The 24,866-nt window shown below is 58.4% G+C and overlaps 1 protein-coding gene and 1 long non-coding RNA gene across 2 annotated transcripts in view; both read left to right on the plus strand.

The window, feature by feature from the left end:
• Positions 1-230: 230 nt before the first annotated feature.
• Positions 231-7,168, plus strand: LOC139241898 (uncharacterized). Its single transcript, XR_011588998.1, has 3 exons — positions 231-326; positions 1,369-1,469; positions 5,749-7,168. It is a non-coding gene; the product is annotated as an uncharacterized lncRNA (long non-coding RNA).
• A 13,908-nt stretch (positions 7,169-21,076) lies between these two features.
• The window catches only part of LOC139241900 (twinfilin-2-like), a 33,668-nt gene continuing 29,878 nt past the window's right edge, over positions 21,077-24,866 (plus strand). The window contains exon 1 of the mRNA XM_070870129.1: positions 21,077-21,146. Coding sequence (XP_070726230.1) covers positions 21,122-21,146 — 25 coding nt within the window. The 5' untranslated portion in view covers positions 21,077-21,121. The remainder of the gene's footprint in view (positions 21,147-24,866) is intronic.

The following is a 24,866-nucleotide window of genomic DNA, read 5'->3' on the forward strand; positions in this document are numbered from 1 at the left end:
CCGTTGGGGCCGGGAGGCAGGGAGGGGGCTCCCGGTTGGGGGAGGGAGGGAGGGAGGGGCTCCCGGTTGGGGGGGTGGCGGGGGGGTTGTCGGTCAGTCAGTATCTGAGAGGCTAACCCCTGAGCTTGGGACCTTTCCTGCGGGGTTTGAGCTGAAGCCCTCGGCCGACTGTGCTCTCTCTGCCCCCCCCCCTGCCTGCTCACCGGCCCCCTCTTGTTCCCTCAGTATTACGACAAGGAGTGGACGCTGTGGGACCGGTTCGAGGTGACCGGAGTCAAGCCCAGTGGCGAGGAGATGACACTAAACAATTCTTGGATTATTTCAAGGTACGTGGCACTGCGCTCTGTGCTGTTGGCAATTGAACCCTCGCCCGCCCAATCTCGGTCCGATCTTCGCCCAATCGCTTTGCGCACATTCCCGGTGAAATTTGGTCAGTCCACCTCCGACTGCGCTGTGTGAGCCATCGTGCTGGCCTTGCGTCATCGCAGGGCTCGGTGTGATGCCCGGGAAAATGGAGTCCAGGCCGCTGATCAGCCGTGATCTGATCGAATGGCGGAACAGGCTCGAGGGCCGAACGGCCTCCTCTGTCCCTAATGTAACAGGCTCGAGCGCTGAACGGCCTCCTCCTGTCCCTAATGTAACAGCTCGAGGGCTGAACGGCCTCCTCCTGTCCCTAATGTAACAGGCTCGAGGGGCTGAACGGCCTCCTCCTGTTCCTAATGTAACAGGCTCGAGCGGCTGAACGGCCTCCTCCTGTCCCTAATGTAACAGCTCGAGGGCTGAACGGCTCCTCCTGTCCTAATGTAACAGGCTCGAGCGGCTGAACGGCCTCCTCCTGTCCCTAATGTAACAGCTCGAGGGGCTGAACGGCCTCCTCCTGTCCCTAATGTAACAGGCTCGAGCGGCTGAACGGCCTCCTCCTGTCCCTAATGTAACAGCTCGAGGGGCTGAACGGCCTCCTCCTGTCCCTAATGTAACAGGCTCGAGGGGCTGAACGGCCTCCTCCTGTCCCTAATGTAACAGGCTCGAGGGGCTGAACGGCCTCCTCCTGTTCCTAATGTAACAGGCTCGAGGGGCTGAACGGCCTCCTCCTGTTCCTAATGTAACAGGCTCGAGGGGCTGAACGGCCTCCTCCTGTCCCTAATGTAACAGGCCATTTGGCCGCGCGGTTTATTTAGAAAAGACAGGGAGCAGCTGTTGACTGCGAGAGGTGGGGGGGGTCGGGGCGGGTGGTCCTCGATGCAGTGACCCTCTCCCCTCGGGAGGTGTCGGTCTCCGCGGTGTCGCGAAGCTGTAAGGCGGGAGTTGCCTGCAGGCGCTCGCCCTCACTGATGTCCTGTTCCCCTCTCTCCCCCCCCCGGCCCACAGAACGAGCACAAGTTGGAGATCACGATGCTATCGCAGGGCGTCTCGATGCTGTACTCATTCTTCATGCCCGCTGCCAAGCTGAAGGAGCGGATCGAGCAGCCGTGAGTATACCCTGCATCCTGCGCTGACCCGGTAACCACAGTCCTGGCTTTCACCGCAAACTGTTCACAGGCCAGAAACGGGCTGTTCGGCCCCACCGCTCCGTGCCGGCGTTTCTGCTACACACCAGCCCACCCCTCTCCATCTCCCCACCCCCCCCCCCCCCCCATCCCCATCTCCTTCTATTCCTTTCCCCCCCCCCCCCCTAGTGTTTATCCAGCCTCCCCTTAAATACATCGATACTATTCGCCTCGACCCCTCCGTGGCAGCGAGTTCCACATTCTCACCCCTCTCTGGGTAAAGAAGTTTCTCCTGAATTCCCCACTGGGTTTATCAGTGACTGTCTTAGAAACACAGAAAATAGGTGCAGGAGTAGGCCATTCGGCCCTTCGAGCCTGCACCACCATTCAATATGATCATGGCTGATCATTCCCTCAGTACCCCATTCCTGCTTTCTCTCCATACCCCTTGATCCATTCAGCCGTAAGGGCCACATCTAACTCCCTTTTGAATATATCTAACTCCCTTTTGAATATATCTAACGAACTGGCCTCAACAACTCTCTGTGGTAGAGAATTCCACAAGTTCACAATTCTCTGAGTGAAGAAGTTTCTCCTCATCTCGGTCCTAAATGGCTTACCCCTTATCCTTAGACTGTGACCCCTGGTTCTGGACTTCCCCAACATCGGGAACATTCTTCCTGCATCTAACCTGTCCAATCCTGTCAGAATTTTATGTTTCTATGAGATCCCCTCTCATTCATCTAAACTCCAGTGAATATAAGCCTAGTCGATCCAGTCTTTCTTCATATGTAAGTCCTGTCATCCCAGGAGTCTGGTGAACCTTCGCTGCACTCCCTCAATAGCAAGAACGTCCTTCCTCAGATTAGGAGACCAAAACTGAACACAATATTCCAGGTGAGGCCTCACCAAGGCCCTGTACAACTGCAGTAAGACCTCCCTGCTCCTATACTCAAATCCTCTCGCTATGAAGGCCAACATGCCATTTGCCGCCTTCACCGCCTGCTGTACCTGCATGCCAACTTTCAATGACTGATGTACCATGACACCCAGGTCTCGTTGCACCTCCCCTTTTCCTAATCTGTCACCATTCAGATAATCCGCCTTCCTGTTTTTGCCCCCAAAGTGGATAACCTCACATTTATCCACATTATACTGCATCTGCCATGCATTTGCCCACTCACCGAACCTGTCCAAGTCACCCTGCAGCTTCTTGGCATCCTCCTCACAGCTCACACCGCCATCTTATATTGATGGCCCCGAGTTCTCGTCTCCCTCACAAGTGGGAACCTCTTCTCTACGTCAACCCGATCGAAACCCTCTTCATCATCTTAAAGACCTCCATCAAAGATACCCGGCCTGTTCAATCTCTCCTGAATGTTCTAACCTCTCGGTTCTGGTATTGTCCTTGTCAATCTTCCTTGCGCTTTCTCCAGTGCGCCTCTCGCTGTCTCGGGAGCCCAGGCTGGGCTGGTTCACTGCTGGGAGTCGTGGCGTTCGCAATCTGGCCGTTTGAGCTCCCGCTGTGGATCAGTGCGCACTCTGCTGTGCTCCATCCTCGGGCCGGGTAGGGCTGTGGCCCTGCAACAGGGGTCTCATTCCAGCCGAGATATAAAAACCCAGGGACCTGTCCGCCTGCTCAGGTGGGCGTCGGAACAGATCTTTTCCCCCGCCCCTGGCCCCGCAGGTGTTGTTGGAAGAGCAGGGAGTTGTGTCCCGTTTGCTGCCTGTGGGATCTTGCTGTGCAGAAGGAGCAGCATGGCGGCCTGGCCTGGCCCAGCAGGCTGAGCGGTCGACCCCGGCCTGTGAGCACCCAGAGGCAGCACGGGGCCCAGCCCACACTGCGATATGTTGTGTGCACTGGGTCCGTGCAGCAGAGCTGGTCTCCAGTCGTCCTGGTTAACCCTTGCCCCTGGACCAAGACCTCGCTCTGTCAGGCCCGTGTGGTGGCTGGAACGGTCACCCCACGTTAAACAAATCCACCCACAGGCATCTTCCATCCTTCAGGATGTAGTTCGGGATCGGGAATATTAGCTTCTTCGTCGAAACATCCGTGAACGTTTTGACGTGGAAGCAAGTCATCCTCGATTCGAGGGACTGCCGATGATGGCTGTTGTGTCGGTCTGCCCCGCGATTGGTGGCTGGAACGTGAGGGAGGCGGGTAGTGCCCTTGCGGTTGAATAGTCCGCCAACGCTCGCCAGTGAAGAGCGGCCATGGGGGTGAGGTTTGGGGCTGCAACTTCCCCGGGCCCAATATTTATCCCACGACCAACATCGCGAAAAATCGATCACGACCTTGAGGTACGAGAGATACCAGCCTTTACTTCTCCCCGAGCCTCTGGGCGAATCGCTTGTACGTGCCTCGCACTGCGGTGTACAGACCTCCAGCACAGACAACTGGATCCGAGCGGGTCCGGTTCCGGTTCCTCTCCCGTAGAATCCGTGTACCCCTGCAGACATCATTATTCCAACGCTCTCCTGGCCAGCCGCCTGACGTAGACTTCGGCTCGTCCAAAACTCGGCTGCCCCCGTGTCCTAACTCACACCCAGTCCCACTCACCCATCACCCCCTGTGCTCACTGACCCCGTGTCCTAACTCACACCGAGTTCACTCACCCATCACCCTCTGTACTCGCTGACCCCGTGTCCTAACTCACACCCAGTCCCACTCACCCATCACCCCCTGGGCTCACTGCCCCCGTGTCCTAACTCACACCGAGTTCACTCACCCATCACCCTCTGTACTCGCTGACCCCGTGTCCTAACTCACACCCAGTCCCACTCACCCATCACCCCCTGTGCTCACTGACCCGTGTCCTAACTCACACCCAGTCCCACTCACCCATCACCCCCTGTGCTCACTGACCCCGTGTCCTAACTCACACCCAGTCCCACTCACCCATCACCCCCTGTGCTCACTGACCCCGTGTCCTAACTCTCACCGAGTCCCGCTCACCCATCACCCCCTGTGCTCACTGACCCCGTGTCCTAACTTGCACCGAGTCCCGCTCACCCATCACCCCCTGTGCTCACTGACCCCGTGTCCTAACTCTCACCGAGTCCCGCTCACCCATCACCCCCTGTGCTCACTGACCCCGTGTCCTAACTCGCACCCAGTCCCGCTCACCCATCACCCCCTGTGCTCACTGACCCCGTGTCCTAACTCGCACCGAGTCCCACTCACCCATCACCCCCTGTGCCCCGTGTCCTAACTCGCACCCAGTCCCACTCACCCATCACCCCCTGTGCTCACTGACCCCGTGTCCTAACTCGCACCCAGTCCCGCTCACCCATCACCCCCTGTGCTCACTGACCCCGTGTCCTAACTCACACCCAGTCCCACTCACCCATCACCCCCTGTGCTCGCTGACCCCGTGTCCTAACTCACACCCAGTCCCACTCACCCATCACCCCCTGTGCTCACTGACCCCGTGTCCTAACTCGCACCCAGTCCCACTCACCCATCACCCCCTGTGCTCGCTGACCCCGTGTCCTAACTCACACCCAGTCCCGCTCACCCATCACCCCCTGTGCCCCGTGTCCTAACTCGCACCCAGTCCCACTCACCCATCACCCCCTGTGCTCGCTGACCCCGTGTCCTAACTCACACCCAGTCCCGCTCACCCATCACCCCCTGTGCTCACTGACCCCGTGTCCTAACTCGCACCCAGTCCCACTCACCCATCACCCCCTGTGCTCACTGACCCCGTGTCCTAACTCGCACCGAGTCCCACTCACCCATCACCCCCTGTGCTCACTGACCCCGTGTCCTAACTCACACCCAGTCCCACTCACCCATCACCCCCTGTGCTCACTGACCCCGTGTCCTAACTCACACCCAGTCCCACTCACCCATCACCCCCTGTGCTCACTGACCTACATTGGCTCCCGGTCCAGCAACACCTCGATTTTAAAATTCTCATCCTCATTTTGGAATCCCTCCATGGCCCCTACACCCCTCCCTATCTCTGTAACCTCCTACACCCCCCCCCCCCCCCCCGGAGATCTCTGCGCTCCTCTAATTCTGCCCCCCTGACCATCCCTGATTATAATCGCTCCACCATCGGTGGCCGTGCCTTCTGTTGCCTGGGCGCCTGTCCCTAATACCTCCTCGCGCTGTCCGGGGCCTGGTTTGTGCTCCTGTGAAGCGCCTGCGGACATTTGCTGCGTTCAAGTCGCCGGGTAACGCGAGCTATGGTCGCGTGGTGTTCACCTGTTCCCCCCCCTCTCTCTCTCTCTTCCCCCCCCCCCACCCCTACAGAATGACTGAGATCGTCACCAAAGTTTCCAAGAAGAAGATCGGCAAACACGTCAAGGCGCTGGTCTTCGAGCTGTGCTGCAACGACGAGAATGATGAGGATGTTGAGGTTCCCTACGTCCGATACACCATCCGTTGAGCGGGGATGGGGGGAGGGGGGGCAGGGGGAGGGGGGGGTTTGGTGGCGGGCGGAGGGACACGGCGTGACGCGCACGCGGGCCATCCAGCCCGACGGGGGGGGCGGGGGCGCGACAAACACGAGGTGTTGCGCTGTCAGCCTCCCGCCTTTGACCGGCAACGGGTTCCGAAATGTGACCTAACTTAAATATAATAATAGTCAAACTGCCTTTTTAACTGGCTGGGGATGGGAGGGGTTTAGTTAATGTACCCCCAACCCTTCCCTCCCCCCTCTTCCCCCTCCCTCCCCTCCCCCCAGCTGTGAGCATGATCGGTCACCCGAGGTACACTGGCATGACCATTTCCCCCGACCCTGCCCTTTGCCCTTTGCCCCCGTCCCATCCCGTCTCTTCCCCCCTTCCCCCCCCACCCCCCCCCCCCCCCCCCACAGATGTCCGATGATCTCGCTTCTTGCCCGTGTGTCATCACCACCGCTTAACCGTTAATTTAACTGTTTGCTGGGCCCTGCGTCCGGACAGGCCTGTCCGTGCGTTTACTGTGTGAAGTCGCTGGAAATCGTGCGTTTTTTCTGCCCCTCTCCCCCGCTGTGGACATCGTGTGTGCGTGTGTGTGTGTGTGTGTATGTGTATGTGTGTGTGTGTGCGTGTGTGTGCGTGTTTGAGACCGGCAAGGGCCCCACCCCCCTCTCCCGATTCGGATCACGGCACGATTAGCCGTGCAGCAGAGAGCGCGCACCGCGAATGGGTCCATTTTTTTTAAAAACGTTGAGCGCGCGATCCTTTTTAATTATTAAAAAAAAAAACCCGCCCGTAATTTGACTGCATCCGAATCGAACCGCCCCCTTCCCCCGCCCCCTCCCCCTCCCCTGAGCTGTATTGTTACCATAGCGTGTCGTAGTGTATTGGCTGTACTTTCCACGTGGGTTTTGCTGGTTATGGGGATTGGGGTGGTGGGGGGGGGAGGAGAGAAGACAGAGGACTGTCCTGCATAGCGGAAAGTGTGCATATATTTTTTTTGTTCGTGTAACTGTATCGGCCCCCTGCTTGCCCAGTTTTTTTTTTTTTTCTTCCCCCTCCTTTTCCTTGGCTTGTGCGTGCACACCAGGCTGATCCTGTGTTGTAGATGGGACAAACGCGAGCGCTAGGCTTCAGCGGGATGTTGGGGTAAAGCCAAGGGGAAAATTTTCCTGCTCTTTGAGGCTGGTTTAACAAAAAAAAAACACACACACATTCTTGAGGACGCACTTAGTCTGTGGCTGGTATCAAATAAAATGGAGTTTAGATGACTTGTGTCTTGGTTGTTTTGTTGTTTCTCTCTGCCCACTTGCTCAGGGCAGATTACCGTGAGCTTCTCCATGGTGCCTTTACCACCACGTGCTGCTCTCCTGCCTGGCTATTGCACTGCGCGGGGCATCGCAGCCCAGCCTGCTCCCGGCCTCCATGCAGCCACGCACCTTCCAAAAACCTGTCGGTAATGTTTTAAGTGGCTCTCACTGCCCCTCGGAAGGTTGTGGCCACAGGCTGGAGCGCAAAAACCAGGGTCGCATTCTGCTATGCGGTCGGAGGGGCGGTACTGAGGGAGCCCCGCACTGTCGGAGGGGCGGTACTGAGGGAGCGCCGCACTGTCGGAGGGGCGGTACTGAGGGAGCGCCGCACTGTCGGAGGGGCGATACTGAGGGAGCGCCGCACTGTCGGAGGGGCGGTACTGAGGGAGCGCCGCACTGTCGGAGGGGCGGTACTGAGGGAGCGCCGCACTGTCGGAGGGGCGGTACTGAGGGAGCGCCGCACTGTCGGAGGGGCGGTACTGAGGGAGCGCCGGACTGTCGGAGGGGCGGTACTGAGGGACTGTCGGAGGGGCGGTACTGAGGGAGCGCCGCACTGTCGGAGGGGCGGTACTGAGGGAGCGCCACACTGCGCTGTCAGTTTTGGTCTCCTAATCTGAGGAAGGACATTCTTGCTATTGAGGGAGTGCAGCGAAGGTTCACCAGACTGATTCCCGGGATGGCAGGACTGACATATGAAGAAAGACTGGATCGACTCGGCTTATATTCACTGGAATTTAGAAGAATGAGAGGGGATCTCATAGAAACATATAAAATTCTGACGGGACTGGACAGGTTAGATGCAGGAAGAATGTTCCCGATGTTGGGGAAGTCTAGAACCAGGGATCACAGTCTAAGGATAAGGGGTAAGCCATTTAGGACCGAGATGAGGAGAAACTTCTTCACCCAGAGAATTGTGAACCTGTGGAATTCTCTACCAGAGAGAGTTGTTGGAGCCAGTTCGTTAGATATATTCAAAAGGAAGTTAGATGTGGCCCTTACGGCTAAAGGGATCAAGGGGTATGGAGAGAAAGCAGGAATGGGGTACTGAGGGAATGATCAGCCGTGATCATATTGAATGGTGGTGCAGGCTCGAAGGGCCGAATGGCCTGCTCCTGCACCTATTTTCTATGTCGGAGGGGCGGTACTGAGGGAGTGCCACACTGTCGGAGGGGAGGTACTGAGGGAGTGCCGCACTGTCGGAGGGGCAGTACTGAGGGAGTGCCGCACTGTCGGAGGGGCAGTACTGAGGGAGTGCCGCACTGTCGGAGGGGCAGTACTGAGGGAGCACCACACTGTCGGAGGGGCTGTATTTCGGGATGAGACGTTAAACCGAGGCCCCGTCTGCCCTCTCGGGTGGATGTAAAAGATCCCGGGGCCACTATTGGAAGAAGAGCAGGGGGAGTTCTCCCCGGTGTCCTGGGGCCAATATTTATCCCTCGACCAACATCACTAAAACAGACGATCCGGGTCATTATCACATCGCTGTGTGTGGGAGCTTGCTGTGCGCAAATTGGCGTTTCCCGCAATACAACAGTGAGCGCACTGGCTGTGAGGCGCTTTGGGACGTCCAGTGGTCGTGAAAGGCGCTATATAAATGCAAGTCTTTCTCCGCCTGGGGTCCAGTCCCAGAGGGCTGAGGGTGACCTGAATTCCTGCGAGAATTGGAGGATCAGGTTGCTGTGGGCGAGGGCTCTCCGATCAGCATCAGGCCGGAAACCGCTTTGCAAACGAGGATTGTGTTTTGTGATGGGGCTGTCCGCACGGGTCCTTTTTGTTTTTGGCCAAGGTCGTTGCCCGAGCACGGGAGTCCCCTATACCGGGGGCACTGCCTGGATTGGTTGGGGAGGGCCCCAGAGAGTCAGAGATGTTTACAGCCCGGGAGGGAGGCCATTCGGCCCATCGTGTCCGCGTTGTGCCGGCCGACCAAGAGCCATCCCGGCCTAATCCCACTTTCCCGCTCTGGGTCGTTTCGAGCGCACGTCCAAATGTGGTGAGGGTTTCTGCCTCTACCACCCTTTCAGGCAGTGAGTTCCCCCCCAGACCCCCACCACCCTCTGGGTGAAGACATTTCTCCTCGAAACCTCCCCCCAATTACTTTCAATCTCTGCCCCCTGGTTGTTGACCCCTCTGCCAAGGGAAACAGGTCCATCCTATCCACTCGATCCAGGCCCCTCACACCTCAATTAAATCTCCCCTCGGCCTCCTCTGTTCCAGAGAAAACAGCCCCAGCCTCTCCAATCTTGACTCATCGCTAAAATTCTCCACTGCAATTACATCCTTCCTGGAATGGAGGGGTCCTTCCCAACGGATCCATCACAGACCCAATCCACGTCGGCACCGGGGTCAAACAGGGCTGCGTCATCGCCCCAACCTTCTTCTCAAACTTCCTCATGGTCGACAAGCTCCCCGCTGGAGTGGAACTAAACCACAGAACCAGTGGGAAGCTGTTCAACCTTCACCGTCTCCAGGCCAGGTCCAAGATCACCCCAACCTCTGCCTTCGAGCTACAGTACGCGGACGCTGCCTGCGTCTGTGCACATACACAGGCTGCACTCCAGGATATAGTCAGCGTATTTATTGAGGCGTATGAAAGCAAGGGCCTTACGCTAAACATCCGTAAGACAAAGGTCCTCCCCCAGCCTGTCCTCGCCGCACAACACTGCCCCCCTAGTCATCAAGATCCACGGCCCGGCCCTGGACAACGTGGACCATTTCCCATACCTCGGGAGCCTCTTATCATCAAGGGCAGACATCGACAACTAGATTCATGCCAACAGTGCAGCCTTTGGCCACCTGAGGAAAAGAGTGTTTGAAGACCAGACCCTCAACACTGCCACCCAGCTCATGGTCTACAGGGCTGTAGTGATACCCGCCCTCCTGTATGGCTCAGAGACATGGACCATGTACAGTAGACACCTCAAGTCGCTGGAGAAATACCACCAACGCTGTCTCCGCAAGATCCTGCAAATCCCCCGGGAGGACAGACGCACCAATGTTAGCGTCCTCGACCAGGCCCAACATCCCCAGCATCGAAGCACTGACCACACTCGACCAGCTCCGCTGGGCAGGGCCACATTGTCCACATGCCCCCGACACGAGACTCCCCAAAGCCAAGCGCTCTACTCGGAACTCCTTCACGGGCAAACGAGCCAAAGGTGGGCAGAGGAAACGTTACAGGGGACCACCCTCAAAGCCTCCCTGATAAAGTGCAACATCCCCACCGACACCTGGGAGTCCCTGGGCCCAAAGACCAGTCCGCCCTAAGTGGAGGAAGTGCATCCGGGAGGGGCGCTGAGCCCCTCGAGTCTCGTCGCCGAGAGCGTGCAGAAACCAAGCGCAGGCAGCGGAAGGAGCGTGCGGCAAACCAGTCCCACCCTCCCCTTCCCTCAACCACTGTCTGTCCCACCTGGGACAGGGACTGTGGCTCCCGTATTAGACTGTTCAGCCACCTAAGGACTCATTGTTAGAGTGGAGGCAAGTCTTCCTCGATTCCGAGGGACTGCCAATGATGGTGATACGGAGCCAGTGTCTGTGGCTCCATCGCCAGTAGATGGTGGCCTGGCATCACTTTCTCGCTCCCATTCCATCGGCAGAAAGTCCCAGAGACTCGAGCCCACAATCCAGGCTGACTCTCCCAGAGCCATTACTGAGGGAGCGCCGCACTGTCGGAGGGGCGGTACTGAGGGAGGGCCGCACTGTCGGAGGGGCGGTACTGAGGGAGCGCCGCACTGTCGGAGGGGCAGTACTGAGGGAGTGCTGCACTGTCGGAGGGGCAGTACTGAGGGAGCGCCGCACTGTCGGAGGGGCGGTACTGAGGGAGCGCCGCACTGTCGGAGGGGCGGTACTGAGGGAGTGACGCACTGTCGGAGGGGCGGTACTGAGGGAGCGCCGCACTGTCGGAGGGGCGGTACTGAGGGAGCCCCGCACTGTCGGAGGGGCTGTATTTCGGGATGAGACATTAAACCGAGGCCCCGTCTGCCCTCTCGGGTGGATGTAAAAGATCCCGGGGCCACTATTGGAAGAAGAGCAGGGGGAGTTCTCCCCGGTGTCCTGGGGCCAATATTTATCCCTGGACCAACATCACTAAAACAGACGATCCGGGTCATTATCACATCGCTGTGTGTGGGAGCTTGCTGTGCGCAAATTGGCGTTTCCCGCAATAGAACAGTGAGCGCACTGGCTGTGAGGAGCTTTGGGACGTCCAGTGGTCGTGAAAGGCGCTATATAAATGCAAGTCTTTCTCCGCCTGGGGTCCAGTCCCAGAGGGCTGAGGGTGACCTGAATTGGGGCTGATTCCTGCGAGAATTGGAGGATCAGGTTGCTGTGGGCGAGGGCTCTCCGATCAGCATCAGGCCGGAAACCGCTTTGCAAACGAGGATTGTGTTTTGTGATGGGGCTGTCCGCACGGGTCCTTTTTGTTTTTGGCCAAGGTCGTTGCCCGAGCACGGGAGTCCCCTATACCGGGGGCACTGCCTGGATTGGTTGGGGAGGGCACCAGAGAGTCAGAGATGTTTACAGCCCGGGAGGGAGGCCATTCGGCCCATCGTGTCCGCGTTGTGCCGGCCGACCAAGAGCCATCCCGGCCTAATCCCACTTTCCCGCTCTGGGTCCGTAGCCCTCTGGGCTACGGCGTTTCGAGCGCACGTCCAAATGTGGTGAGGGTTTCTGCCTCTACCACCCTTTCAGGCAGTGAGTTCCCCCCCAGACCCCCACCACCCTCTGGGTGAAGACATTTCTCCTCGAAACCTCCCCCCAATTACTTTCAATCTCTGCCCCCTGGTTGTTGACCCCTCTGCCAAGGGAAACAGGTCCGTCCTATCCACTCGATCCAGGCCCCTCACACCTCAATTAAATCTCCCCTCGGCCTCCTCTGTTCCAGAGAAAACAGCCCCAGCCTCTCCAATCTTTCCTCATCACTAAAATTCTCCACTGCAATTACATCCTTCCTGGAATGGAGGGGTCCTTCCCAACGGATCCATCACAGACCCAATCCACGTCGGCACCGGGGTCAAACAGGGCTGCGTCATCGCCCCAACCTTCTTCTCAAACTTCCTCACGGTCGACAAGCTCCCCGCTGGAGTGGAACTAAACCACAGAACCAGTGGGAAGCTGTTCAACCTACGCCATCTCCAGGCCAGGTCCAAGATAACCCCAACCTCTGCCGTCGAGCTACAGTACGCGGACGCTGCCTGCGTCTGTGCACATACACAGGCTGCACTCCAGGATATAGTCAGCGTATTTATTGAGGCGTATGAAAGCAAGGGCCTTACGCTAAACATCCGTAAGACAAAGGTCCTCCCCCAGCCTGTCCTCGCCGCACAGCACTGCCCCCCTAGTCATCAAGATCCACGGCCCGGCCCTGGACAACGTGGACCATTTCCCATACCCCGGGAGCCTCTTATCATCAAGGGCAGACATCGACAACTAGATTCATGCCAACAGTGCAGCCTTTGGCCACCTGAGGAAGAGTGTTTGAAGACCAGACCCTCAACACTGTCACCAAGCTCATGGTCTACAGGGCTGTAGTGATACCCGCCCTCCTGTATGGCTCAGAGACATGGACCATGTACAGTAGACACCTCAAGTCGCTGGAGAAATACCGCCAACGATGTCTCCGCAAGATCCTGCAAATCCCCCGGGAGGACAGACGCACCAACGTTAGCGTCCTCGACCAGGCCCAACATCCCCAGCATCGAAGCACTGACCCACACTCGACCAGCTCCGCAGGGCAGGGCCACATTGTCCACATGCCCCCGACACGAGACTCCCCAAAGCCAAGCGCTCTACTCGGAACTCCTTCACGGGCAAACGAGCCAAAGGTGGGCAGAGGAAACGTTACAAGGGACCACCCTCAAAACCTCCCCTGATAAAGTGCAACATCCCCACCGACACCTGGGAGTCCCTGGGCCCAAAGACCAGTCCGCCCTAAGTGGAGGAAGTGCATCCGGGAGGGCACTGAGCACCTCGAGTCTCGTCGCCGAGAGCGTGCAGAAACCAAGCGCAGGCAGCGGAAGGAGCGTGCGGCAAACCAGTCCCACCCTCCCCTTCCCTCAACCACTGTCTGTCCCACCTGTGACAGGGACTGTGGCTCCCGTACTGGACTGTTCAGCCACCTAAGGACTCATTGTTAGAGTGGAGGCAAGTCTTCCTCGATTCCGAGGGACTGCCAATGATGGTGATACGGAGCCAGTGTCTGTGGCTCCATCGCCAGTAGATGGTGGCCTGGCATCACTTTCTCGCTCCCATTCCATCGGCAGAAAGTCCCAGAGACTCGAGCCCACAATCCAGGCTGACTCTCCCAGAGCCATTACTGAGGGAGCCCCGCACTGTCGGAGGGGCGGTACTGAGGGAGCGCCGCACTGTCGGAGGGGCAGTACTGAGGGAGTGCTGCACTGTCGGAGGGGCAGTACTGAGGGAGCGCCGCACTGTCGGAGGGGCGGTACTGAGGGAGCGCCGCACTGTCGGAGGGGCAGTACTGAGGGAGCGCCGCACTATCGGAGGGGCGGTACTGAGGGAGTGCCGCACTGTCGGAGGGGCGGTACTGAGGGAGCGCCGCACTGTCGGAGGGGCGGTACTGAGGGAGCCCCGCACTGTCGGAGGGGCTGTATTTCGGGATGAGACATTAAACCGAGGCCCCGTCTGCCCTCTCGGGTGGATGTAAAAGATCCCAGGGCCATTATTGGAAGAAGAGCAGGGGGAGTTCTCCCCGGTGTCCTGGGGCCAATATTTATCCCTCGACCAACATCACTAAAACAGACGATCCGGGTCATTATCACATCGCTGTGTGTGGGAGCTTGCTGTGCATAAATTGGCATTGCCCACAATGCAACAGTGAGCGCACTCTGATAGTACGCCATTGGCTGTGAGGCGCGTTGGGACGTCCAGTGGTCGTGAAAGGCGCTATATAAATGCAAGTCTTTCTCCGCCTGGGGTCCAGTCCCAGAGGGCTGAGGGTGACCTGAATTCCTGCGAGAATTGGAGGATCAGGTTGCTGTGGGCGAGGGCTCTCCGATCAGCATCAGGCCGGAAACCGCTTTGCAAACGAGGATTGTGTTTTGTGATGAGGCTGTCCGCACGGGTCCTTTTTGTTTTTGGCCAAGGTCGTTGCCCGAGCACGGGAGTCCCCTATACCGGGGGCACTGCCTGGATTGGTTGGGGAGGGCCCCGGAGAGTCAGGGATGTTTACAGCCCGGGAGGGAGGCCATTCGGCCCATCGTGTCCGCGTTGTGCCGGCCGACCAAGAGCCATCCCGGCCTAATCCCACTTTCCCGCTCTGGGTCCGTAGCCCTGTGGGCTACGGCGTTTCGAGCACACGTCCAAATGTGGTGAGGGTTTCTGCCTCTACCCCCCTTTCAGGCCGTGAGTTCCTCCCCAGACCCCCACCACCCTCTGGGTGAAGACATTTCCCCTCGAAACCTCCCCCCAATTACTTTCAATCTCTGCCCCCTGGTTGATGACCCCTCTGCCAAGGGAAACAGGTCCGTCCTATCCACTCGATCCAGGCCCCTCACACCTCAATTAAATCTCCCCTCGGCCTCCTCTGTTCCAGAGAAAACAGCCCCAACCTCTCCAATCTTGACTCATCGCTAAAATTCTCCACTGCAATTACATCCTTCCTGGAATGGAGGGATCCTTCCCAACGGATCCATCACAGACCCAATCCACGTCGGCACCGGGGTCAAACAGGGCTGCGTCATCGCCCCAACCTTCTTCTCAAACTTCCTCACGGTCGACAAGCTCCCCGCTGGAGTGGAACTAAACCATAGAACCAGTGGGGACCTGTTCAACCTTCACCGTCTCCAGGCCAGGTCCAAGATCACCCCAACCTCTGTCGTCGAGCTACAGTACGCGGACGCTGCCTGCGTCTGTGCACATACACAGGCTGCACTCCAGGATATAGTCGGCGTATTTATTGAGGCGTATGAAAGCAAGGGCCTTACGCTAAACATCCGTAAGACAAAGGTCCTCCCCCAGCCTGTCCTCACCGCACAGCACTGACCCCCAGTCATCAAGAACCACGGCCTGGCCCTAGACAACGTGGACCATTTCCTATACCCCGGGAGCCTCTTATCAACCAGGGCAGGCATCGACGATGAGATTCATGCCAACAGTGCAGCCTTTGGCCACCTGAGGAAAAGAGTGTTTGAAGACCAGACCCTCAACACTGCCACCCAGCTCATGGTCTACAGGGCTGTAGTGATACCCGCCCTCCTGTATGGCTCAGAGACATGGACCGTGTACAGCAGACACCTCAAGTCGCTGGAGAAATACCGCCAACGATGTCTCCGCAAGATCCTGCAAATCCCCTGGGAGGACAGACGCACCAACGTTAGCGTCCTCGACCAGGCCCAACATCCCCAGCATCGAAGCACTGACCACACTCGACCAGCTCCGCCGGGCAGGGCCACATTGTCCGCATGTCCCCCAGACACGAGACTCCCAAAGCCAAGCGCTCTACTCGGAACTCCTTCACGGGCAAACGAGCCAAAGGTGGGCAGAGGAAACGTTACAAGGGACCACCCTCAAAGCCTCTCTGATAAAGTGCAACATCCCCACCAACACCTGGGAGTCCCTGGGCCCAAAGACCAGACCGCCCTAAGTGGAGGAAGTGCATCCGGGAGGGGCGCTGAGCCCCTCGAGTCTCGTCGCCGAGAGCGTGCAGAAACCAAGCGGAAGGAGCGTGCGGCAAACCAGTCCCACCCTCCCCTTCCCTCAACCACTGTCTGTCCCACCTGTGACAGGGACTGTGGCTCCCGTATTGGACTGTTCAGCCACCTAAGGACTCATTGTTAGAGTGGAGGCGAGTCTTCCTCGATCCCGAGGGACTGCCGATGATGGTGATGCGGAGCCAGTGTCTGTGGCTCCATCGCCAGTAGATGGTGGCCTGGCATCACTTTCTCGCTCCCATTCCATCGGCAGAAAGTCCCAGAGACTCGAGCCCACAATCCAGGCTGACTCTCCCAGAGCCATTACTGAGGGAGCGCCGCACTGTCTGAGGGGCAGTACTGAGGGAGCCCCGCACTGTCGGAGGGGCAGTACTGAGGGAGCCCCGCACTGTCGGAGGGGCAGTACTGAGGGAGCGCCGCACTGTCGGAGGGGCGGTACTGAGGGAGCGCCGCACTGTCTGAGGGGCAGTACTGAGGGAGCGCCGCACTGTCGGAGGGGCGGTACTGAGGGAGCGCCGCACTGTCGGAGGGGCGGTACTGAGGGAGCGCCGCACTGTCGGTGGGGCGGTACTGAGGGAGCCCCGCACTGTCGGAGGGGCTGTATTTCGGGATGAGACATTAAACCGAGGCCCCGTCTGCCCTCTCGGGTGGATGTAAAAGATCCCGGGGCCACTATTGGAAGAAGAGCAGGGGGAGTTCTCCCCGGTGTCCTGGGGCCAATATTTATCCCTCGACCAACATCACTAAAAACAGACGATCCGGGTCATTATCACATCGCTGTGTGTGGGAGCTTGCTGTGCGCAAATTGGCGTTGCCCACAATGCAACAGTGAGCGCACTCTGATAGTATGCCATTGGCTGTGAGGCGCGTTGGGACGTCCAGTGGTCGTGAAAGGCGCTATATAAATGCAAGTCTTTCTCCGCCTGGGGTCCAGTCCCAGAGGGCTGAGGGTGACCTGAATTGGGGCTGATTCCTGCGAGAATTGGAGGATCAGGTTGCTGTGGGCGAGGGCTCTCCGATCAGCATCAGGCCGGAAACCGCTTTGCAAACGAGGATTGTGTTTTGTGATGGGGCTGTCCGCACGGGTCCTTTTTGTTTTTGGCCAAGGTCGTTGCCCGAGCACGGGAGTCCCCTATACCGGGGGCACTGCCTGGATTGGTTGGGGAGGGCCCCGGAGAGTCAGGGATGTTTACAGCCCGGGAGGGAGGCCATTCGGCCCATCGTGTCCGCGTTGTGCCGGCCGACCAAGAGCCATCCCGGCCTAATCCCACTTTCCCGCTCTGGGTCCGTAGCCCTGTGGGTTACGGCGTTTCGAGCGCACGTCCAAATGTGGTGAGGGTTTCTGCCTCTACCCCCCTTTCAGGCAGTGAGTTCCCCACCAGACCCCCACCACCCTCTGGGTGAAGACATTTCCCCTCGAAACCTCCCCCCAATTACTTTCAATCTCTGCCCCCTGGTTGATGACCCCTCTGCCAAGGGAAACAGGTCCGTCCTATCCACTCGATCCAGGCCCCTCACACCTCAATTAAATCTCCCCTCGGCCTCCTCTGTTCCAGAGAAAACAGCCCCAGCCTCTCCAATCTTGACTCATCGCTAAAATTCTCCACTGCAATTACATCCTTCCTGGAATGGAGGGGTCCTTCCCAATGGATCCATCACAGACCCAATCCACGTCGGCACCGGGGTCAAACAGGGCTGCGTCATCGCCCCAACCTTCTTCTCAAACTTCCTCACGGTCGACAAGCTCCCCGCTGGAGTGGAACTAAACCACAGAACCAGTGGGGACCTGTTCAACCTTCACCGTCTCCAGGCCAGGTCCAAGATCACCCCAACCTCTGTCGTCGAGCTACAGTACGCGGACGCTGCCTGCGTCTGTGCACATACACAGGCTGCACTCCAGGATATAGTCAGCGTATTTATTGAGGCGTATGAAAGCAAGGGCCTTACGCTAAACATCCGTAAGACAAAGGTCCTCCCCCAGCCTGTCCTCGCCGCACAGCACTGCCCCCCCAGTCATCAAGATCCACGGCCCGGCCCTGGACAACGTGGACCATTTCCCATACCCCGGGAGCCTCTTATCAACCAGGGCAGGCATCGACGATGAGATTCATGCCAACAGTGCAGCCTTTGGCCACCTGAGGAAAAGAGTGTTTGAAGACCAGACCCTCAACACTGCCACCCAGCTCATGGTCTACAGGGCTGTAGTGATACCCGCCCTCCTGTATGGCTCAGAGACATGGACCGTGTACAGTAGACACCTCAAGTCGCTGGAGAAATACCGCCAACGATGTCTCCGCAAGATCCTGCAAATCCCCCGGGAGGACAGACGCACCAACGTTAGCGTCCTCGACCAGGCCCAACATCCCCAGCATCGAAGCACTGACCACACTCGACCAGCTCCGCTGGGCAGGGCCACATTGTCCGCATGTCCCCCAGACACGAGACTCCCCAAAGCCAAGCGCTCTACTCGGAACACCTTCACGGGCAAACGAGCCAAAGGTGGGCAGAGGAAACGTTACAAGGGACCCACCCTCAAAGCCTCCCTGATAAAGTGCAACATCCCCCACCGACACCTGGGAGTCCCTGGGCCCAAAGACCAGTCCGCCCTAAGTGGAGGGAGTGCATCCGGGAGGGGCGCTGAGCACCTCGAGTCTCGTCGCCGAGAGCGTGCAGAAACCAAGCGCAGGCAGCGGAAGGAGCGTGCGGCAAACCAGTCCCACCCTCCCCTTCCCTCAACCACTGTCTGTCCCACCCTGTGACAGGGACTGTGGCTCCCGTATTGGGCTGTTCAGCCACCTAAGGACTCATTGTTAGGAGTGGAAGCAAGTCTTCCTCGATCCCGAGGGACTGCCGATGATGGTGATGCGGAGCCAGTGTCTGTGGCTCCATCGCCAGTAGATGGCGGCCTGGTATCACTTTCTCGCTCCCGTTCCATCAGCAGAAAGTCCCAGAGACTCGAGCCCACAATCCAGGCTGACTCTCCCAGAGGCATTACTGAGGGAGCCCCGCACTGTCGGAGGGGCGGTACTGAGGGAGTGCCGCACTGTCGGAGGGGCGGTACTGAGGGAGTGCCGCACTGTCGGAGGGGCAGTACTGAGGGAGTGCCGCACTGTCGGAGGGGCGGTACTGAGGGAGCGCCGCACTGTCGGAGGGGCTGTATTTCGCGATGAGACGTTAAACCGAGGCCCCGTCTGCCCTCTCGGGTGGATGTAAAAGATCCCGGGGCCACTATTGGAAGAAGAGCAGGGGGAGTTCTCCCCGGTGTCCTGGGGCCCATATTTATCCCTCCACCAACATCACTAAAACAGACGATCCGGGTCATTATCACATCGCTGTGTGTGGGAGCTTGCTGTGCGCAAATTGGCGTTTCCCACAATGCAACAGCGAGCGCACTTCAAATAAAGTACTTCGCCGGCTGTGAGGTGCTTTGGGACATCCTGAGGGGGTGAGAGGTGCTATAGAAATGCAGCCTTGTTCTTTTAGCAGTGAGGCAATGCTCGATTCTATTCAAGGGAGAATCAAGCAGGGTAATAACTACGCTGCTCTCAGAGTGATGTTTATTTTCAGCATATGGAAGCACTGGTTTGCTGTGCAAACATCCTTGCACAGTCAGAGGGAACTGCTTGGGAGTAGCACAGACACTGGGGCGTCATTTTACCCGGTCACTGGCAGAAAGCTGAATGAGGAAGTCACTTTTATTTTACATTTCGCATGTAATTTTCTGCCAACAGGAACAGGAGGAGGCCGTTCAGCCCCTCGAGCCTGTTACATTAGGAACAGGAGGAGGCCGTTCAGCCCCTCGAGCCTGTTACATTAGGGACAGGAGGGGGCCGTTCAGCCCCTCGAGCCTGTTACATTAGGGACAGGAGGAGGCCGTTCAGCCCCTCGAGCCTGTTACATTAGGGACAGGAGGAGGCCGTTCAGCCCCTCGAGCCTGTTACATTAGGAACAGGAGGAGGCCGTTCAGCCCCTCGAGCCTGTTACATTAGGGACAGGAGGAGGCCGTTCAGCCCCTCGAGCCTGTTACATTAGGGACAGGAGGAGGCCGTTCAGCCCCTCGAGTCTGTTACATTAGGGACAGGAGGAGGCCGTTCAGCCCCTCGAGCCTGTTACATTAGGGACAGGAGGAGGCCGTTCAGCCCCTCGAGCCTGTTACATTAGGGATAGGAGGAGGCCGTTCAGCCCCTCGAGCCTGTTACATTAGGGACAGGAGGAGACCGTTCAGTCCCTCGAGCCTGTTACATTAGGGACAGGAGGAGGCCGTTCAGCCCCTCGAGCCTGTTACATTAGGGACAGGAGGAGGCCGTTCAGCCCCTCGAGTCTGTTACATTAGGGACAGGAGGGGGTCGTTCAGCCCCTCGAGCCTGTTACATTAGGGACAGGAGGAGGCCGTTCAGCCCCTCGAGCCTGTTACATTAGGGACAGGAGGAGGCCGTTCAGCCCCTCGAGTCTGTTACATTAGGGACAGGAGGAGGCCGTTCAGCCCCTCGAGCCTGTTACATTAGGGACAGGAGGAGGCCGTTCAGCCCCTCGAGCCTGTTACATTAGGGACAGGAGGAGGCCGTTCAGCCCCTCGAGCCTGTTACATTAGGGACAGGAGGAGGCCGTTCAGCCCCTCGAGCCTGTTACATTAGGGACAGGAGGAGGCCGTTCAGCCCCTCGAGCCTGTTACATTAGGGACAGGAGGAGGCCGTTCAGCCCCTCGAGTCTGTTACATTAGGGACAGGAGGAGGCCGTTCAGCCCCTCGAGCCTGTTACATTAGGGACAGGAGGAGGCCGTTCAGCCCCTCGAGCCTGTTACATTAGGGACAGGAGGAGGCCGTTCAGCCCCTCGAGCCTGTTACATTAGGGACAGGAGGGGGCCGTTCAGCCCGTCCCGCTCTCTTTCCCTGTAGCCCCTGCGAAATGTTTATTTCCTCCTTCAGGAACGTGTCCCGCTCCCTATTATGAAAGCGCCGACTGAGACGGAACTGCGCCTCCTGAAATCTGTAATTGTAAACATTTCTAAATCTGTAATTATACAATTCCCAAATTTCCATTAATGTCACAATTTCAGTGACTGTGTGCAAAAACTGGTGAGCCTTCCCCTTTAAGAAGTCGCATTTTTTTTGCGGCGGTGCCTGCCCCTTTAAGGGAGAGCTGGTAGGCGGGTCTTGGGGGAGGCCCGCCCCTTTAAGAGCGACGCTTCCTGCCGGCGGCGGCCTGCCCCTTTAAGGGCGCAGTCCGCGGAAGCAGAGCCCGGGGAAAGATGTCGCATCAGACGGGCATAGCAGGTAAAGGTGTGCAGGGCTGCTCCAGGGCGCCCCTGGGGTTGGGGGCTGGTACTGCATCCACTGCACCGCCCCTGGGGTTGGGGGCTGGTACTGGAGCCAGTCCACCTGCTCCAGGGTGCCCCTGGGGCTGGGGGCTGGTACTGCAGCTTGTGCACCTGCTCCAGGGCGCCCCTGGGGCTGGGGGCTGGTACTGCAGCTTGTGTTACTGCTCCAGGCCGCCCCTGGGGTTAGGGGCTGGTACTGCAGCCTGTGCACCTGCTCCAGAGTGCCCCTGGGGTTAGGGGCTGGTACTGCAGCTTGTGTTACTGTTCCAGGGCGCCCCTGGGGACAGGAGCTGGTACTGCAGCTTGTGTTACTATTGCAGGGCGCCCCTGGGGTTAGGGGCTGGTACTGCAGCTTGTGTTACTGCTCCAGGGCGCCCCTGGGGCTGGGGGCTGGTACTGCAGCCTGTGCACCTGCTGCAGGCTGCCCCTGTGGTTAGGGGCTGGTACTGCAGCTTGTGTTACTGCTCCAGGGCGCCCCTGGGGCTGGGGGCTGGTACTGCAGCTTGTGGTACTGCTCCAGGGCGCCCCTGGGGTTAGGGGCTGGTACTGCAGCCCCGCCACCGCCCAGGGAGCGGCCTGCGCTGGGTCCCCCTGCCCCTTGTCTCATACCCCCCCCTCTCCTCCCCTCCCCTGCCCACCCTCTGATCACTCCCCCTCCACCCTCTGATACATGCCCTCCACCCTCATACCCCCTCCACTTCTCCAATCACCCCCTCTACCCTCCCTCCACCCCCTCCACCCTCTGATACACCCCCTCCACCCTCATACCCCCCCTCCACTTCTCCAATCACCCCCTCTACCCTCCCTCCACCCTCTGATACACCCCCTCCACCCTCTGATACACCCCCTCCACCCTCTGATACCCCCTCTGTCTCTCTCCCACAAACAGTAATGTGATAATGACCAGATAATGTTTTAGTGATGTTGGTTGTGAGGGATACATTGATTCCAGCAAGGATACCCGGCTGTTCCAGTGGCCGTGGGATCTTTTACATCGGCCTGAGATCAGACAGGGCCTCGGTTTAATATTTCATCCGAAACATGGCCCCTCCGACAGTGCGGGGCTCCCTCAGTACCGCCTCTCCGACAGTGCGGCACTCCCTCAGTACCGCCCCTCCGACAGTGCGGCGCTCCCTCAGTACCGCCCCTCCGACAGTGCGGCGCTCCCTCAGTACCGCCCCTCCGACAGTGCGGCACTCCCTCAGTACTGCCCCTCCGACAGTGCGGCGCTCCCTCAGTACCGCCCCTCCGACAGTGCGGGGCTCCCTCAGTACCGCCCCTCCGACAGTGCGGCGCTCCCTCAGTACCGCCCCTCCGACAGTGCGGCACTCCCTCAGTACCGCCCCTCCGACAGTGCGGCACTCCCTCAGTACCGCCCCTCCGACAGTGCGGCACTCCCTCAGTACCGCCCCTCCGACAGTGCGGCACTCCCTCAGTACCGCCCCTCCGACAGTGCGGCACTCCCTCAGTACCGCCCCTCCGACAGTGCGGCACTCCCTCAGTACCGCCCCTCCGACAACGCAGTGCGGCGCTCCCTCAGTACCGCCCCTCCGACAACGCAGTGCGGCGCTCCCTCAGTACCGCCCCTCCGACAGCGCAGTGCGGCGCTCCCTCAGTACCGCCCCTCCGACAACGCAGTGCGGCGCTCCCTCAGTACCGCCCCTCCGACAGCGCAGTGCGGCGCTCCCTCAGTACTGCCCCTCCGACAGCGCAGTACGGTGCTCCCTCAGTACTGCCCCTCCGACAGCGCAGTACGGCGCTCCCTCAGTACCGTACCCTCCGACAGCGCAGTGCGGCGCTCCCTCAGTACTGCATTGGGAGCATCAGCTGAGATTTTTGTGCTCGAGTCTCTGGAGTGAGACTTGAACCCACAACCTGCTGCCTCCGAGGCGAGGGTGCTACCCACTGATGATGTATTTCCTCTCCTGTGGTCTGAGGCCTGGCCACTCGATGCATTGCCCACTGACCGTGATGCCTGTCCACAGCTGCTTTCTGGAGCAACTCACCAACAGGACCCAGCCCCTCTCCACATGAGTGTCCGCCCTGGACACGCCATAGAACCACATCGCCAGGAGGAGGCCGCTCAGTCCCTCGAGCCTGTTACATTAGGGACAGGAGGAGGCCGTTCAGCCCCTCGAGCCTGTTACATTAGGGACAGGAGGAGGCCGTTCAGCCCCTCGAGCCTGTTACATTAGCAACAGGAGGAGGCCGTTCAGCCCCTCGAGCCTGTTACATTAGGAACAGGAGGAGGCCGTTCAGCCCCTCGAGCCTGTTACATTAGGAACAGGAGGAGACCATTCAGCCCCTTGAGCCTGTTACATTAGGGACAGGAGGAGACCGTTCAGCCCCTCGAGCCTGTTACATTAGGGACAGGAGGAGGCCGTTCAGCCCCTCGAGCCTGTTACATTAGGGACAGGAGGAGGCCGTTCAGCCCCTCGAGCCTGTTCTGTCATTCAATGAGATCAGGGCTGATCTGCGACCTAACTCCATCTACCCGCCTTTGCCCCGTATCCCTTAATACCTTCGGTTAACAGAAAGCTAGCAATCTCCGATTTTAAAAACGAACACTTGATTCAGCATCTATTGCCGTTTGTGGAAGAGAGTTCCGATTTTCTACCACCCTCTGTGTGTGTGTGTGTGTGTGTGTGTGTGTGTGTGTGTGTGGACCTGTTTCCTGACTTCGCTCCTGAAAAGCCTGGCTCTAATTTTAAGACGGTGCCCCCGTGTCCTGGCCTGTGGTTGCTGGGTCTAATGTCCTGTGCAAACTGCTTCCTGGAGTACTGCGTGCAGTTTTGGCTTCCGTATTTACGGAAGGATATACTTGCTTTGGAGGCAGTTCAGAGAAGGTTCACTCGGTTGATTCCGGGGATGAGGGGGTTGACTTATGAGGAAAGGTTGAGGAGGTTGGGCCTCTACTCATTGGAATTCAGAAGAATGAGAGGTGATCTTATCGAAAGGTATCAGATTATGAGGGGGGCTTGACAAGGTGGCTGCAGAGAGAATGTTCCCACTGATGGGGGAGACTAGAACTAGGGGGCATGGTCTTAGAATAAGGGGCCGCCCATTTAAAACTGAGATGAGGAGGAATTTCTTCTCTCAGAGGGTTGTAAATCTGTGGAATTCGCTGCCTCAGAGAGCTGTGGAAGCCGGGACATTGAATATATTTAAGACAGAGAAAGACAGTTTCTTAACCGATCAGGGGGCGGGCAGGGAAGTGGAGCTGAGTCCATGATCGGATCAGCCATGGTCGTATTGAATGGCGGAGCAGGCTCGAGGGGCCGAATGGCCGACTCCTGCTCCTATTTCTTATGTTCTGATGTGCAATGTGACCATTTGCTAACTGTATGTGGGGCGAGGGGGAGGGAGCGGACAGGGGAAGTTACTGCATCCCATTTCCGTCGCCTGTGACGTGTTGAGTGACCTCCCTGTATCAGAGAGAGAAGCTGAGACTGTAACCACGCTGCTTACATAAGAACATAAGGATTAGGAACAGGAGTAGGCCATCTAGCCCCTCGAGCCTGCTCCGCCATTCAACAAGATCATGGCTGATCTGGTCGTGGACTCAGCTCCACTTACCCGCCCGCTCCCCGTAACCCTTAATGGTTAAAAATCTATCTATCTGTAACTTGAATACATTCAATGAGCTAGCCTCAACTGCTTCCCTGGGCAGAGAATT

Source organism: Pristiophorus japonicus, unplaced genomic scaffold (genome assembly GCF_044704955.1).
Source record: "Pristiophorus japonicus isolate sPriJap1 unplaced genomic scaffold, sPriJap1.hap1 HAP1_SCAFFOLD_1155, whole genome shotgun sequence".
Classification (NCBI taxonomy): Eukaryota; Metazoa; Chordata; class Chondrichthyes; family Pristiophoridae; genus Pristiophorus; species Pristiophorus japonicus.